Genomic DNA, 18,230 nt, shown 5'->3' on the forward strand with positions numbered 1-18,230 from the left:
ACCAGTCTTGGCCCAGCAGGCGGCTCCCTTTGATCTAGCCGCCTCCCGCCCTCAGTCCCCGCCGCTGTCGCCGTCGCAGCCCAACGCAGAGCCTTCAGATCTTGGGCAAATGTTTATTTATGCCTCGAGGCAGGCTTGCTTGGGGAGGAAGCCTGGAAGTCACTCCGCCCAGGGCTCTCCCAGCTCCCTGCTGGAGGTGGAGCCCCGAGGAACACCTGCCACTCTGCACCCAGTTTCCTCGGGTGCTCTCACAGCACTTCGAAAACCGGGAGAGCTGAGACTCAGTTGTGAGGATAAGTCCCAGAAGGACAGCGGCTAGACACGTTGGAGTGGTCAGAAGATCCTGCCCTGCCACTGGGTGACACCTGGTCTCATCCCGGATAAAACAGTGGGATCACCCACTCCCTCCAGCGAGACACTTGTGCAGGGACCCTCATGTGTAGGGCACGCCGGTCAAGAATTAAAACTTCAGGTTGTGAGAAAGATCAGGAACTCTGAGGGGCAGTGGCAAACTTAGTGGCCTGGATGCTGCCTGTTGGGAAGGGTGAGTGCAGTGACACAGGACAGGTGTGGGTGCGGTAGGGTTTGGACAGTCGGTGAGGAGCAATCAGAAAGCATTAGGAAGACGCATGCCCGGGGCGTATGAGGGAGCACTACGGCTGCCTAGGTTTCAGGGCAGGGCTAGCAGATCCCTGGAGGTGCTGGGGACCACGGCCAGGAAGCCCGCCATGGGGGTAAAACTTAGGATCTGGGTTGGGCAGGAGTGAAACCCTTAAGGTCCTGGGCACAGTTCTGAGACACCACGCCTGGCCCACCAGCACAGCACGGGACTCTGCATTGTTTCCAACAGTGCATCACAGGGATCACAGCCTGGGGCTGGGGTTGGCCACAGGGTTTGTATCTTCCTTCTACCATTTACCAAGCACTTGATATCACTGGACGAGTTCTTTGACCTCTCGGTGCTTTTGTCATCTGTAAAAGTTTGTGTGTGTGTGTAGGGGGTACCTACCTCACAGGTGTGAGGAGTCAATAAGAATCTATGTTAAGGATTTACATTAGGATGATCTGTATGAAGTTGCCATTTTTTGGCCAAAAGAGTCAAATATAGGCAATTTCCTATGTGTAAATAAGAAGCCTGGTACATGGTAAACACTTAATATTAGCCAAGAGAAACCTAGCATTTGAACATCTGCTACACCATATTGCTTTTACAAGACTAAATTCGAGGCCACTTTGTTCTTTAGGATTTTTTTTTTGGTAAAACTATTTTCACATCCAACCTAATATTTTGTCTTTTCGTCAAACTTTGCACCTTCCACCAGAACAAATGGAATTTGAAGATAATGAGTTCATTCACTCACGTGTACGTGTCTCCAAGTCAGTCACCACCACTCTGCTCCGAGCCCCCCGCCCCCTTACCTGGACAGCTCCAACAGCCTCCTGATGAGTCTGATGTATCCACGCTTGTTCTCACTCCCTCCCGAACCCATGCTGTTGGTTAGCTTTGAGATATAATTTACATACAACAAACACACCTATCTTCCTTGTACAGTTCAATGAGCTTGACAGATGAATACATCCAGGTACCCACCATGTCCATCATGATACAGAACTTTCTCATCACTGATTTCCTTCTGTGCACTGTAGGAAAACAACTAGGCTTCAGTGGAAAACAATGCATTGTCTACGTCCAGTACACCCTTCTGAGTTATCTGATTTTAGTTTTTGTCTTTGAGCTATTTTACAACTCTGTAGGTTGTAGGTCACTAATGGCAAAGCAAAATAATTTTTGTCTATAGAAATGCAAATTCTGGGGCTGGCCCCCTGGCCGAGTGGTTAAGTTCGTGAGTTCCGCTGTGGCGGCCCAGGGGTTCGCTGGTTCAGATCCTGGGCACAGACACAGCACCGCTTGTCAGGCCATGCTGAGGCGGCGTCCCACATGCCACAACTAGAAGGACCCACAACTAAGAATATACAACTACGTACAGGGGGGCCTTGGGGAGAAAAAGGAAAAACAAAAACTTTTTTAAAAAATGCAAATTCTGTCCTGTTCTCCCCCAGGGTGGAAGAAACCAGTTTTGCCTTCACTTGCATATTCATTTCAATATTCTGATCTATAAGTGTTTTTAAATATCTCCTTTGAATTGGTTGTAATACCCTTACCAGTTTCCTCCTTAAGGAGTTAATTAAAATCTTTAACTCGTATTTCTTTTTTTATCTGTAAGAGAGTCAAGATTTTCTTTTTTGAAAATTATCTTTTAACAGTGTTGTTGTATAGCTAATTTCTACCACCCCACCCTTGGCTCCTGGAACCACTGATCCACTGTCACCAAAGGTTAGTTTTGCCTTTCTAGAATTTCGTATCACTGGAATCATATTTATGTACCGCGTTTGGCTCTGAGTGTGTCTGAGATTCACCCATCTAGTTGTATGTTTCAGTAATTGGTTCCTGTCATTGCCGAGTCTGTTCACGAACGTGTTACTTGTTTATCCATTCACCGTGATGGCACACGGATTGTTTCCAGTTGGGGGCTATTAGGAATAAAGTAGCTATTAATATTCCAGTGCAAGTCCTTGTGTGGACATGCTTTCAATTCTCTTGGGTGAATGAAATTGATGCCAAAAAACTGCCAAATAGTTTTCTCAAGTGGCTGTACCATTTTGGCATTCCCACATCTTTGCCACCACTTGGTATTGTAATTCCTTTTATTATTTTTAGATTTTCCCTTCTTCTCCCCAAAGCCCCCCAGTACACAGTTGTGTATTTTAATTGTGGGTCCTTCTAGCTGTGGCATGTGGGACGCCACCTCAGCATGGCCTGACGAGTGGTGCCACGTTTGCAACGAGGATCCGAACCAGCAAACCCCTGGGCCACTGCAGCGGAGGAGCGCGTGAACTTACCCACTCGGCCACGGGGCCGGCCCAATATTTCCATATAAATTTGATCTTGTCTGTGTCTAAAAAAAAGCACACTAGTTATCTATTTCAATGCTGAAAACTTTCCACTAGTTTTCCCAGTGCGCAAGACAAACCCCTCCCGACAGCCCAGTGCAGCAGGCCTCCCCCACGTCCTCGCGAGCCCCCCCTCACGGCTCTCCCCTTTGCTCGCGGGCCATCAACCACACCTTCTTTCAGATCATCCATTCCTTAGAAAAGTTCTCTCACCTCCGTCTAAACCAGATACTGGTTACAATCTGTGATCATGCTCCTGACTTTCCCGTCATTGCACTTAAGTTTGTAAAATGACATACGTGTTCAAGTGCTTTTTTGTTTATACAAAATAGGAAGCGTGACTGTTTGCTCACTGCTGTTGCTGGTAATGCTCAGTGCTGCCCCTGGCATGGCAAGAGCACTCATTATTCATTGTTGAATGAATAAAGGCAGAGACAACTTTCTGAATATTTTATTGGTGCAAAACAATATATTTGCACAGGATGACTCTGAAGTCATCTCACAGAGTTCCCTTCAGTTCTTAACATACACTCTTAAGGCTGATACACTTACCCCAACCTGCTATTTATAGCTTCACAGTCATCCAACAAAGTAAAAAAAAAAATCATCTGGGCAAAAAGGGAGACGCAGGTAAGGGAGAAAGAGAGAGAGAGTGACATTTTAACACATTACTCACATTTTAAAATTTTTATTTACATTTCCCCTTCCCTCCCTTTCTCAGATTACGTGCCCATTACAGCAGTGGAAAGGGGTGATCACAGCACCTCTTGCAAATTCCAGTTTACAGGTAAATTGGTCAATGGAAAAATATGGGCCAACAAAACAGATCTCAGCTCCCCATAAGCTATTTCTCTGTTCTTAGTCTATCTCTTCCCCCTTTCTGTTATGTTAGCTACCTTTATACAGAGAGGGATCATCAAGACGGTGTGGGCTCGCTGGCCAAATCAACACGGTGATTGCACCAGTAGCCTGCGAAGAACCATCAAGAATGCTTTCCATCATTCTAACCATTGGTTCAACATCACTGAGTAACGAGACCTAACGTGAGGGTGAAGACAAGCTGCCACCCCACCTGAGTCAGGGGTATGTCCCACACTCCCTTGGAAGGCCTGGGCCAAGCAACCAAGCTTTGCCAAAGGGACTTGGGAACTGTGTTGAAAAAAGCAGACTCTGAGTTGGCTCAGGGCTCTTCGTGCACAGAAGAGTCTACTCGCCCCTGCAGATGGCCGTGAGGCAGCACACGGAGCGCGTCAGGGCTCTGCTCTTCCTGTCACCTTTCATTCAGCCTCCCCACAGCTGCTCTGGAAGAGCAGAGCGGGGGTGTTCCTTCACTGGAAACACAGTAACCGCAGTTTAAAAGCCACTGCATTCTCTAGGGTCAGTTTATTAGAACTCGTCATACCACAAAGAAGCAGTTTAAGGCCATTTACCATGTGTACTATGTAGTAAACCAGACCTTGCCCAAGGCTCCCCACACCAAGCCACTCCCAAAGGAGGCCTGGGAATGTGATACCTCCAGACTCACCAGAGCAGACCAGAATAAACATTTTCAGTAAGGGCTCAAGCCAGCCCCTCCGGTCTGCTCCCTAGGAAAGACTCAATCTATAGCAAAAGTGCTTAGAAAACACAAGTCACTGGAAACGACAGAAAGGGCAACAGCATTTTCTATACAATCAAAAGCAAAGGGATCACTGGCTAGGCCTAGTGTTTCTTCTGTATGGTAAGGCAGACGCCAGCCTTCTCATTTGGCTCTCTGGGCACGTGGCGACTGGCCTGGTGCCTAAACGCGACATACCATGTGGATAAAGCTGAAGAGGGAACGGCCCTGCTTTCCTCACCAGGGAAGGTATTCTGAATAGCTGGGTAACCGACCCCGATGCCCGTGGGCACTGGGCTTCCGTGCGGCGCGGCAGCAGCACGTCTCTAGGTCCTGGGGCTACATCCAAGCACCAGCGGCTCAGGAGCCAGGAAGAACCCTCTGAGTTCCCTGACTCCTCTTCGCAAGGCCTTTGGGCTCCGCTGCTTCCACCCGTGTGAAATGCTCAACAGTTCTTGATCTGCAGAAAGGCAGACAGTTACAAGGAAACCCACTGCTCGCCTCCCCCTTCCAACCACACAGGTTACCGGGAGAGAAACAGGAAGGCAGTGGGAGATGGCATCCCTTTTTTCCCGTTCCCTGAGAAGCCAAGAAATCCCTCCACGTAAGCCATTCTCCCCCCTGGTTTCTGCTCACAGGAAGGAAGTGAAGAGTACCATGCACTACAAAATTCAGCCGGACTGCACGAGTCGTAAGAAACTCAGGTCCAGGCCCCCTCAGGCAGGGAAGAAGGAAGCTGCCCGTCCCCTGCTGGAATGTGACGCCGAGGGGACGAGGTGTCTGGGTGTCTGATCCAGCCATCCCCCAACAGCACCACCACCTATCAGTTCTCCCCAGAGCGGGAACTCTGAAGATCAAGACCTGGAAGGGACAGAAAGAAAGAGAGGCCAAGGGCAAGAGGGAGGGGTCCCAGAGACCAGGCACCGGAAGAGTGCCCAATTCCCTGGCTTCTGAGAGGACAGCAGCCAAACACACCGCCCTCACGGCCGTGTGGGCTCTTTCTGTTCACCCTACGTGACCACGTGAGGAAGAAGCACGTGTGACCATGTGAAATGCTCACCTTCCTGTGAGAGTTTAAGACAGGGACTAACGGATCAGATGCCGAGTTCTTCTAACAAGCAAGCAGTACTGTGGGGTTCTGGAGACTAGAATGCTTGTTAAAGGGAAAACATTTTCCAAAGCAAAGCAAAAAGTTCAAAAAGTGCTCCAAAGACGCTGCTTCTAAATGTTCTCCTTCAATGTTTCCTTGCTCTAGAATGTCCACCACATCCTGGGGAAGCTTCTAAGGTGAAGGTGGGAGGAGAGCCTGCACTGCACGGGGTCCACGCTCGGTGGGGGATGGTAATGTCCCCTACTTATCAGTTCCTGGTTTCTGATGTGATCTGTAAGCAAAGCTCTTACAAACCTGAGGTGGATAAAGGCAATGCCAAGTAAAAGGAGGGATGAGAAAAAGCAGTAAGCAGTAAGCATTAGTCGCACCTCTCCTGGCTGACTCTGGTGATGAGCTCTGGTAGTAAGAGTTAGCAGACGCCAGTCTGAATCCCATCAGATTCTTGAATCGGCTGTGTCAAACTATGTGCTAAACAATACCTGTCTGTCCCAGATTTCTCCTCACTCTCAGTGACTGTGTTGATATATGCTGGTATTTCCCCAAGTGCTGGGTTAAATATGATACATGTGATATGACTGGACCCTGGCCTTACATTACAGTTTCAAGAAGAGACAACGAGCGTGTGTAACGTTTGGTCCTCTAGAAAGCAGAGGTCCTGGATAGATCACAGGAGTTTTGTCTCTTCAAAACAAACTTGTAACTTAACTACATTTATCCTCAAATAACTTTGGACTAGCAAAGTGATACGTATATATATTTTTAAATGCCCACACTCACATTATAAATTGCAGTGACTTCATGCAAGCCAAAATAAAACTAGTGGGTAAGTTCATTGCTTAAAGTTTGTGACTCCTGCAAACCCTACCCCATTAATAGTGACTGCAGGGCAGAAGCCACCTGGTGTTCTAGTGGGTTCTATGGTGAGGAACTAGATGTGCAGGAAAGGTGAGCAATGTATTTTATTTTACAGGACTAGTTACTTAGTTGCCAAAATCTCTTTTTTACTTCAACTTGTACATGCTAAATATAGTCCCTGCATTTCTACTTGGTTCTTTTATTCACCCTTTTCTGTTCTTAGTACAATAAAACCTTGGAATATTTCGGGGGCTTAAGGCTCTCAGATGCTGAGAGTGACCAAAGATAATTTAGGACATGAAAACAAACCTCACAAACAGTTATACTGCCTACAGCCTCCGCTATGTGGCTCTGCACACACTTTCCACAGCCGATCCAGGATGCCCAGAAGAACCTGGACAGAGGATTTTTACCAATAAAAGGAGTGATTTCAAAAATAGAGACGTGCAGAACTACTTTCACACGCTGTTTTTCCATTCTGCTCCCAGTCCTTCCCCTCTAACACCTGACTGAGACAAGCTGAGCTTGGGGATACTAAAGCCAAAACTTCTCCTCACTTACGCTTTGGTCAACAGAAAAAGTAACAACATTAACTTGGTGATTTTCAGATTTGTTCTTTGGTCAAGCAGTATAAAGCTCTCTGAAAGAAGTCCTCTTACCTGGTACGAAAACAGAGTCAAAACAGAGGATCCTGGTTTAGCAAAGAGGTATGTGTTCAGAATTTCTTGGGAAAAACAAAAGATAATGGAAGGACAGGGAGACCCCAAGCCCAAGATGCCAGTTAGAATCATCTTAAGACATTAAGAATAAAAGAGAAGTAGAACTTCGGAGAGTTATATTTAAATGGGTCAGCTTCTAAATAGGGTAAGTTAATAACTTTAATCCTTAAATAGAAACATGATAAATGACTTCGGAGCAGAGATTTACCAACATTCTCCTTTACCAGCTTAAATCCTAATCTAGACCCAGACCCAGGCAGAGGCCGTCATAATTTCGAAAAGCAGAAGGCAATAAGAACCCAACCAGAGACAGTCTGCAAGCAGTCAGCAGTTCTTCCACGGTGCCCCTGCCCTCGCACTCGAGCAGGAGGGCAGGCCACTCTAGCGAGCAGCTCTGTAGACAGAACAGTGAGGGGTGAGAGTCAGCTTCACCACAGAGGTCTGACCACGGTGGGATGTTTTAAATAGGAGGAGTGTTGGGTTAGAGCTTGGGAAGAATCCAGAAATGGGACAAACCCTCAGATGGTGACCATTATGAAGAAGTATTTGATGGCGAAGGAAGAAATCATCCGGTGACCAGAACAAAATGGAACAAGACCAACCCTCGGGAGGCACCTGGCCAGGGGACACAATGAGGGGGAATTTCAGCAATGTGAGAGTTTACAGCTTTTCTTAAATGCCTAAACTTAAGACTAACTTAACACTTTGGTTGGTTACCTGACTGGTTAAATAAGGATTCCCAGGCTGGTGACCTCTGAGACCTGGACGGAAGTAAGTGGAAGGCACTTGCTCCCCAGGGAGGAGGGACAGGCAAGTCTCGCGCCTGCAGGGCCGGGGCCAGCAGGAGCTTCTGATGGGCCCCAGTCTGTAAAGTGGCCGAGAGAGGGTACTGGCCTGTGTGGTTAGCCAGAGACAGGCTGGGGTCAGTGTGACTTCACAAGTAGAACAGCTGTAAGATAAAACACTTTTAAATGGACAAAAAAGCTAAGTGAGTCACCTCTTTCTTTAAAGATGAAATGTAGCAAAGGAAGGATGTGAAGCAGTTTTCTACTATTTACAAAATGCCATTTCAAGTGGAGGTGGCCACCATCAGTAGCTGAGGAAATGTCTTTCACGTGAGATGGCCACAGAAGTGTGGTTCCTGGAGCCGGCTCAGAAAGGCCACACACTGTCCCGGGTGAGGGAGAGGTCCTCTGAGGGAGCACCAAAAAGGCTCAGTCTTCTGTTTCTTCATACGTAGTCTCATCAAAGGGCCTGTCCAGTAGAGGTACCAAGCGATGGCGGGAATACTTCAGCTGCAACAGGTCCCCAACCTCATCTATCTCCTTTAAAGCCTAAAATACAGAAGACAGAGCAGGGGTCAGTTCACCAGCAGGATGCAGGCATGCCCGGAGCTTTATTTTTCTAAAGCAATCACGGCAAGGTTATCCTTTGGTGGGACTGGTCATGTCTCACACATTCACTCCGCTCAGACTACAGTACAGCTGTGGAATGACTGTGTTTTGAGCAAGGCTGTGAGGCTGACCATGAACAAAGGGTTGTGAATAGCAGGTATACAGGATGAAGGGCGTAACTCATCAAAGAAGGATAGGCTTGGTAGAAAAAGGAATATGCACCCGCACTTGCCAGGCTGGCTACAATTTGTCATCCCTCCTTTCACACTTCAGTACTTGCTCTTTCTATTATCACACTACCAGAAAACAGATGAGAAGTCTGTGTTGAGATGCTTCCTAGAGGCAAGATGAAGAGAGTCCACAGAGTGGGCTGCTGCGCAGACTTACTAAGAGAAAGTGGAAGCGGCTAGGAGGAGACCCCAGGGAGAAATGGACAGGGCCCGGGGAAGGGAGCGAGGGAAGGACGGAGCCGGGATTCGAACTCAGGCCTGATTTTAAACTCCAAAATCCTAACCTGGAGAGATTATCTTGTCTTTCCTTCAAAACGCTCTCTCTGTATAACTTTCTTTCTTTTCTGTAAAACTTGCTCTTTTATTTTTCAAAGAAAATATAAGTTTCTTAGAAAAAATTCAAACACTAAGACAAGATATGAAATGAGAAAGAAGCCTCTTCCTGATTGCTACCCTAGTCCTAGCTGGTAGCGGTGATCCGTGTATGGTTTCTTCTACGTATTTAAAAAAATAATAAGCTCTTGAAGTATAACATACATACAGCAAAGTATACGAATCATAATTCACAGAGTTAACCTTTCCAAAAAGCAGCACATGGGAGTCAGAAGAGAGGATCCCAATATAAGAAGGGGACATGGGGGCCGGCCCGGTGGTGCAGTGGTTAAGTGCACACGTTCTGCTTCGGCGGCCCGGGGTTCGCTGGTTCGGATCCCGGGTGCAGACATGGCACTGCTCATCAAGTCATGCTTAGGTGGTGTCCCACATTAAAGTAGAGGAAGATGGGCACAGATGTTAGCTCAGGGCCAGTCTTCCTCAGCAAAAAGAGGAGATTGGCAGCAAATGTTAGCTCAGGGCTAATCTTGCTCAAAAAAAAAAGGGGGGGGTTGTATTCAGAATTTCTCAGAAAAAACTTAATGGAAAGAAAAGGGAACTCTAAGCCCCGTATACCTCTCAGAGAAATCCAAGGAAGACAGCAGACATTTTGGAATCCTAGATTCTAAGGCTTTCTAATAAAATCACCCAGCACAGGTCACAGAATGCAGTTTTTAATTCATGGCAGCTCTCCAGCCCTGTTATTCACTCCCCAGGCACCTGTGGATGTTAGCTGGCAGGTCTAATAGCACATCTGGGGTGAGTGGGCCTCAGCTTCGGAGACCACACACTATTACTCTTAACACTAAGAGACGGGGAGGTGGGCAGCAGAAGCCCTGACACTGAGTGAGACTCTCCAGATTCCACCACATCATCTCCAGCTCCTGTCCACTCTGCTGGCTATAATTCCTTATGAAAGCCCACACCTTCTATTTCAGAAAAGGGAGTCAGTTGATTATTAGTAAAAAGACTCATTTAACTCTTCTTAAATTTAACTTTTAAAAATCAGTGTTTGTAGAGAGGAAAAAACCACCAATAAAGCATATTCCTTATTTATTCTACCGTAAGAAAAAAATATTCTTCACTCCAAATGTGAAAACTACAAAAAGCAAATAAGAGCTGGACTTCAATATGCTATCACAACAGTGATAAGAGATTTATTTGATTTGAGAAGAGGGTTAACTGAAAGCTCCATATGGAAACAATTTAAGATTTAATTTCAGCCAGGAGAAACCATTAACCATTTATTCCCCTCACCTCTGATATAGGATTAATTTAAAACAACACGTGACTTACTAAAATTACAAAGTAAAGGACATTTATGAACTCTGACTTCAGAAGAACCTAATATTTTTTTCATCAATATAAAAAAGAAAATGAATAGAGACCGAAAAAAACCCGAAGTAGCCCAAAGGGATCTAGATTACAAGATTTCCTTTGATCTCATGACAAATACTTCAGATGAATAGGGTTTGTTTACACAAAAGATAAAACTGTAACTAGAAACTGCTGGCCATCACGTGGGGTTACCTGGTTAAATTAGGAATAAGGAGCCATTACAAGCATCACCATTTGTTAACAAGCAGTCTACATGAAACCTCTGGATCACAGCGTAAGACCGGTTCTTAGGAAAAGAACGTGTTACTTATAGGGTTGAGTATGGTCCTTGTATAAGAGAATATTCTAGTACAGCTGAGCCCTGAGCCAATAACCTTCCCTTCTCAGTTTTAAAGATAACACCTTTACTGAGATACAATTCACATGCCACAAAATTTACCTTTTTAAAGTGTACAATTCAGTGCTTCTTAATATATTCCAGAGTTGGAGAACTTTCATCACCATCTAATTTTAAAGCATTATCACCTCAAAAAAGAAACCCCATACCCGTAACCTCATTCCTCCCCCACGATGCCCTGACAACCACCAATCTATCTTCTGACCCTATGGATTTGCCTATTCTGGACATTTCATATAAATGTGGTCTTTTGTGTCTGGTGTCTTTCACTTAGCATAATGTTTTCAAAGTTTATCCATGTTGTAGGGGTCCAACTTCACTCTTTCTTTTCTTTTTCCTAAAGATTGGCCCTGACCTAACATCTGTTGCCAATCTTCCTCTTTTTCTTTTCCTTTCTCCCCAAAGCCTCCCCTGTACATAGTTGTATATGATAGTTGTGGGTCCTTCCAGTTCTTCTATGTGGGACGCTGCCTCAGCATGGCCTGATGAGTGGTGCTAGGTCTGTGCCCAGGATCCGAACCAGCGATCCCTGGGCCACTGAAGCGGAGTGCACGAACTTAACTACTCAGCCTTGGGGCCAGCCCCTCGACTTCATTCTCTTGCAAGTGGTTATTCAGTTGTCCAGTATCATTCGTTGAAAAGACTATGCTTTCCCCATTAACTAGCCTTGACTCCCTTTTTGAAAATCAATTGGCCACAGATGCTTGGGGTTATTTTTGGACACTCAATTCTATTCCATTGGTCTACTTGTCTATCCTTATGCTAGTACTCCACTGTTTTATTTTATTTTTTTGAGGAAGATTAGCCCTGAGCTAACTACTGCCAGTCCTCCTCTTTTTTGCTGAGGAAGCCTGACCCTGAGCTGACATCCGTGCCCATCTTCCTCTACTTTATATGTGGGACGCCTACCACTGCATGGCTTGCCAAGCAGTGCCATGTCCACACCCGGATCCGAACCTGCAAACCACAGGCCGCTGAGAAGCAGAACATGCGAACTTAACTGCTGCACCACCGGGCTGGCCCCACCCTACTGTTTTAATTACTGTAGCTTTGTACTAAGTTTTAAGATCAGGAAGTTTAAATCTTCCAACTTTGATTTTCTTTTTCAATACTGTTTTGGCTACCTGGCTTCCCTTACAGTTCCATGTGAATTTGAGGATCAGCTTTTCCCTTTCTGTAAAAAAAAAAGCCCACTGGATTTCAACAGGGATTGCACTGGATCTAGAGATTTCGCTGTACTGCCATCTTAATAGCATTAAATCTTCCAAGCCATGAACATGAGATGTCTTTCCATTTATCTAAGTCTTCTTTCAGCAATGTTTTATACAGTTTTCACTAATGTTTTATACAGTTTTCACTATGCAGGTCTTTCACCTCCTCGGTTAAATTTATTCTTAGGTATTTTACTCTTCTGAATGCTTTTGTAAATGAAATTTTCTTAATTTCCTTTTCATTTGTCCATTGCTGGTGTATACAAACAATTTTTGTGTGTCGATCTTTTACTTTGCAACTTTGCTGAATATGTTTATTAGCTCCAGCAGGTTGTTTTTTCTTTGCAGATTTTATAGCATTTTCTATATATTGAATCACTTCACAGGGCCCATTACTAAATCAAAATTCATTTTTATCTCATAATGTTCATGTTTAGTCCCATAAAACATCATAAGACAAAATGACTTCAACAAACCTTTGGTTTCAAAAAAAAAAAGCACTTTATGCTTAAAAAAACTAAATAGAGGGGCTGGCCCCATGGTCGAGTGCTTGAGTTCGCACACTCCGCTTTGGGGGGCCCAGTGTTTTGCCGGTTCAGATCCTGGGTGCAGACGTGGTACCACTTGTGAAGCCATGCTAAGGCAACATCCCATATGCCACAACCAGAAGGAGCTACAACTATAATACACAACTATGTACAGGGGGCTTCGGGGAGGAGAAGAAGAAGAAGAAGGAAAAAAAAAAACTAAATGGAAGGTAAATAAAACAATCCCTCAAGCGGGTCTTATGAAAAAGATTAGAACTCTCAACTGGCAAATGCGTTTGTTGGCAACAGAAATCTAACTTAGATATCTTGGTTACATCTGAATTCTTTCATGAATGTGTACAGTTCTCGGGAGTCAAAAGTTGCTGTTAGAAGACACAGTGTATTACTATAGCCATTGCTTATAGCGACTGGGATGTTTTTTAAAAGGCATGTGGAAACTCCTAAACGACCAAATAGAGTAGAATGGAAGAGAAGCCAGTATCACTAGGTTTAAAAAAACAATCAATGCAGAAATTCACCAGTAAGATTTTTGAGAAATGGGAAAAATCTATTGAAAAAAATCCGAAAGGCATAATCAAAATAAAGAAAAACAAAGATACAGTATCAATACACTGAATCCAATTTCACAGTGTTAGAATGTGATTAAGAATATACTCATAGAAATTTTGCCATATAGAAATAGGGAAGAAAAATCAAAGTCTTCAGCTGTTCAGAAATACAAAATGTTGGGGGTGGCCCCGTGGCCAAGTGGTTAAGTTCACACGCTCTCTGCTCTGGCGGCCTAGGGTTTTGCCAGTTCAGATCCTGTGCGCGGACACGGCACCGCTCATCAAGCCATGCTGAGGCGGCATCCCACGTGCCACAACTAGAAGGACCCACAACTAAAAATATACAACTATGTACCGGGGGGGCTTTGGGGAGAAAAAAGGAAAAATTAAAAAATCTTAAAAAAAAAATATAAAATGTCAATTAAATTGTTATAATGAACTTTTAAAAACATGCATTCATAACAGTATTCTTTAGTAGCTCTCCAATGAATTAACGGATATTTCTAGCAACTAATTTTATGTAAATATCATGTTGTAGAGCTCTATAAATTCCCAGAAAGCAATAGTGACTTAAACTCTGAAGTCTTAGATGTGAAATAACAGCATATTCAGAGAATATCAAGAGATGAGAATGTATTCAGAGACTCTATATAATAACTATGAGCCCCCACACGTGCCTGGCACTATGGTGGGTCTGGCAGGCACAGAATGAGCAAAGCAGACTCAGTCCCCATCCTCAAGATTTATCTAATGGAGAAGACTGCCATTCGATAACAAGAGGGGTGAAGAATTTACTAAGGGGGAAGTTTAAGATTCCAAAGAAACATCAAGCGAGAGGGTTTGGAATACCCTTGGGCACATTTCCTCTAAGTGGAGATGTGAAGGATGACTAGGAGTCAGCCAGGCAAAGGAGAGCGAAGGCTCAAGAGAAATTCTACAGACGGAACAACATACAAGACAGCTTAGAGTAGAAACAGCTGGAGCAGAAAGAGAACTGCACAGTTGCAGAGGCCACAATGAGGGAGAGTGGAATAAGCTGAAGCCAGAAAATTCCCCAGAGCCCTGATCATACAGGGTCTGGTGGGCGATGCTAACCATTTGCAATTTTTTGGAAATAGCCATGTTTTACACAGCATTGTGTACCCTCCCCTTTGTTTTACCAGTGAATATCATACGTGTTCAAAGACTCTCAGGATCAACATATGATTAATCTCATCAGATATACAGGCCTTCTTAGTATAAGGTATATTTATATTAAGGTGAAAGTATCTACTTACGGTATCAAGGATTTCTCTGGTATGAGCTGCCGACAGGCAAAACCTGGCTCTGGACTCAATAATTGGAGTAGCAGGAAATCCCACCACAACCACACCGATATTCCGCTTCAGCATCTCCCGTCCAAAGGCACTGCAAAGGGAGAACAAGGAAAAGAAACAGGAAGAGTAAGAAAGCACAGAGTGTGGAGGCTGTGCACTCCAGGACAATCAAAACTCATTCGATGCAGGCATTGGAGACTTCCTCTAGGAATTTCCTCTCACTTCTTTTAAAGTTGAATTTGACAGCTCACAAAGACTTCTTTTATTCACTCCTAAAGCGGTCTTCTGCCAAAAGGTTTCCTTCACAAAGGTGAAGAACACAGTTGGCAGAGACCAATTTTTAACAGAGCTTGCCTAAAGCAATTTGCAGTTGTAGCCTGTGTCCCTGACATGCAACAGTGGTTCAGAGGCTTCAAAATGAAATGGGGTTTAAAACCTGGTCCTTGAAATGTCAGGCTTGGCAGTTTAAAAAATTCTTAAGATTAAGGATGAAGAGGATCTGCTGTAACACGGACATCTTTCTGCTGGCAGAACGGCCAACCAGCCCTAGCCCTCCAGACCGGGCACGTCCTTGATCGACGTGCGTGTCAAACTGTCTTTGGAATTCAGGGCTTCCTTTAGTGTCTGTGAGGCCAGCTCATCTCCAGGCTTCAGATGATTACTCAGACTACACAGTTCATGTGTAACACCCCGTCCCAAGCCAAACTGGTGGCAGGTGACCTCACTCCACATCTGCATCTTGTCTAAATGACACAACTCTAACTTGCATGTAAATTTTGTTATTTACTAAATTATGTTGTTCTTTGTCTTTTCCTCTTGTTGACCTACCTTATCCCCTTTTTGACTTTTCCTGTAGCTATTTAAAGCATTTCTTTGAGAATAAAAAGTCCCACACATTTTAGTTACATTAAGAACCAACTACATTAGCCCCCGCCTTTCCCCACTCCCTCTAGCACCAGTACCCCGTCTTCAATGTACTTCATGTCAGGACGAGCCTGAGCGCCCTGCATCTTCAGCACATGCTCCCACACTGTCTAGTGCTTTATTCCAATTCTTCCTCATCCTCTCTAAATCTGACTTAATTATAATGTGCACAGTTTCCTCTGTATAGAATAGATTAGACACAATCCTCCAGACCAGACAACTCTTGAAGTTTACTTATGATAATTCCATTTAAAGAAGAATGAGGAAAATCCTACACCTCTGCTTGGGTTCCTTTCCACCACCCACTCTGAAGGCCATAATGTCAACTGCCCACAGACTCCCTGTGGAAAGCCAATCTCCTCTTTTTCCCTCAGCAAGCACCTCTTCCCAATTTCCCCCTCACTATCTTTGGAATCACTGCACTTCCAGGTTCCCCAATTTAATTTTCACTTTATTCACTTTAACAAACATTTACTGAGTTCCCTCTAATGCCAGGGACTGTGGTGGGCACTGGGAATTGAAAGATGAATAAAAATATTTGCTCCTTGGGGCCAGCCCAGTGGCATAGTGGTTAAGTTTGTGCACTCCACTTCAGCAGCCCAGGGTTTGTGGGTTCGGATCCCGGGCATAGACCTACACAATGCTTGTCAAGCCATGCTGTGGCAACGTCTCACATACAAAATATAGGTAGACTAGCACAGATGTTAGCTCAGGGCCAGTGTTTCTCAGCCTTTAATGATTTCTATTAAACCTGAGAAATGATTCTTACTTAATTTTATACTTAAGATCTACTCAAAACTCACAAACTGAAAAGATGTGCCTTTTTTACTGAGCCTATACTAAGCAGATGAATCATTTATTTTACATCTCTGGTGCAATTTTGCAAATAATTCTCTCTGTTCACTTCACATTTGCTTTTCAAATGTCTTCTGGTTTCCTTATACATCTGGACTTGTCAAATACCTTGAAAGCTATTCCAGGGGCAAGGCTTTCCATTATACACAAATGGTACAAGCCAAAGCTGCTTGTGGGATCTACATCTTCAGTAACTGTGCAACAACACACCCTGGCCTCAGGGCTGGCTGCTCCCCCTTGGGCACCGCACATCAGCTCCACTCACCTCCTGCTATTCTTCCATCAGCTAAGCATGTTCCTGCATCATGGCCTCTTCACAGAAGCTTCTTTCTCCAAGTAGCTAACCCTGCCAGCTCCTTCAAGCTCAGAGGTCATCTTCCCTTCCCGCTGAGGCTCACCCTGACCACCCCATTTAACATGCAGTCAGCCTGCCCGCAGGCTGCCCACTGTATCACATCATCTACTTACTGATTCCCCTTGTCTCACTCTAGAATGTAAGCTCCACAAGGACAGGGATTTTCATTTTTGTGTTCTGTTCACTGATCTGTCTCAATGCCCTAGAATAGTGCACTAAACTCAATGAGAGACTAAAACGTTAACCTATTTTACAATGTACAAAATTTACTGTTAAAAATAGTACGAGTTTTACTATTACAGAATACTACTATTTACTATTTACAAAATTTAAAAATTTGCTGTTTAATCTATGGCATATCTGGGAAATGAAGGTTAACATAATGAGGCCAAGACAATTTTCCCAACAAAATACACAAGCCTGAATCTCACATCAAGGAAACCTTAAGTCTAATGACAGACCCTCCATAATCTGCAAAAAATGTACCCAATTTTGGCCGGCATGTAGAGCATCAAAGGCACCACTGGAGAATCTTCATTTCCATAGATGATGAAGCCCATCTCTTTCAGACGTCTCCTGAAATACCTGGTGTTTTCCGCTAATTGCTGTATACACTCTTTGCCTGGAAAACCAAGGGGAAGGAAACAAAATAATACTAAGAAAAAAGGAGTGGCAAAAGATAGCAATCTCTTCTATCTCCATTCTATCAGTCTTATGTCTTGTTTCCTCCTTTCCCATATAAAATATTTTTGCACAGCAAATTATAAGGACTATAAGTATAAACAAATATATCTTGCTTTGTGTTCTGTCATACGAGGTGTGGAGAGCAAATTTAATAATGTACAAAATAAAGTTTAACAACAAATGTTCCCACGGTGCATTAGCATCCGCAAACATTTTCATCGATACCACCTCATTTAATTAACACTCTACCCGTTTACAGTTGGTAGGATGTTTACTATTATCTTCATTTTGTAGATTAGGAGAGTCTCACAAAGGTGGTCAATGGTCTACAGTCACACAATAATGAGTAGTACAGCTGAGACGAGAATCTAGGTTTCGCAACTTCAATACTCATTCCAACTAACTATGCTGCAAATAATTTTACACATAAGACCAGAGATACAGCCAGTTAGAGCCCCAAATTTTCCTCTTTAGAGTTTGATTTTATGTTACTATTTCCCTAAAACTTCTACTAGACAGCAATAGCATATTTGTAATAATGGAGAATCTTATTTTTCACCCTCATTTGTTCGTCTTCCCTAAAACAAATGGATTAAAACATACATTTCTCTAACTGCTAACTGATTCCATATGTGGCCTGGTTTTGACATTATGGTAGATCAATCTATGAAGAGATGTCCAAGGAATTGTTCTGTTAGAGACAGCAAGCAATAAATTCAGAAGATCCGCTTGCAAAGGGTTAAGGACTGTTTCACGGTCTTCTCGTCACAAATACTGACAAACAGGAAAAGGTGCAGTCATTTTCTCACATAGATTAGAAAGCC

General features: G+C 44.1%; 1 protein-coding gene across 1 annotated transcript in view; it reads right to left on the bottom strand.

Annotated features, from left to right (window-relative positions):
- Window positions 1-3,624: 3,624 nt before the first annotated feature.
- Window positions 3,625-18,230, bottom strand: part of SPTLC2 (serine palmitoyltransferase long chain base subunit 2) — a 99,844-nt gene continuing 85,238 nt past the window's right edge. Inside the window, exons 10-12 of the mRNA XM_046647329.1 lie at window positions 17,209-17,344; window positions 14,550-14,679; window positions 3,625-8,568 (exon numbers count right to left, since the gene is read on the bottom strand). Coding sequence (XP_046503285.1) covers window positions 8,449-8,568; window positions 14,550-14,679; window positions 17,209-17,344 — 386 coding nt within the window. The 3' untranslated portion in view covers window positions 3,625-8,448. The remainder of the gene's footprint in view (window positions 8,569-14,549; window positions 14,680-17,208; window positions 17,345-18,230) is intronic.

The sequence above is a fragment of the Equus quagga genome, chromosome 20 (assembly GCF_021613505.1).
Source record: "Equus quagga isolate Etosha38 chromosome 20, UCLA_HA_Equagga_1.0, whole genome shotgun sequence".
Taxonomy (NCBI): Eukaryota; Metazoa; Chordata; class Mammalia; order Perissodactyla; family Equidae; genus Equus; species Equus quagga.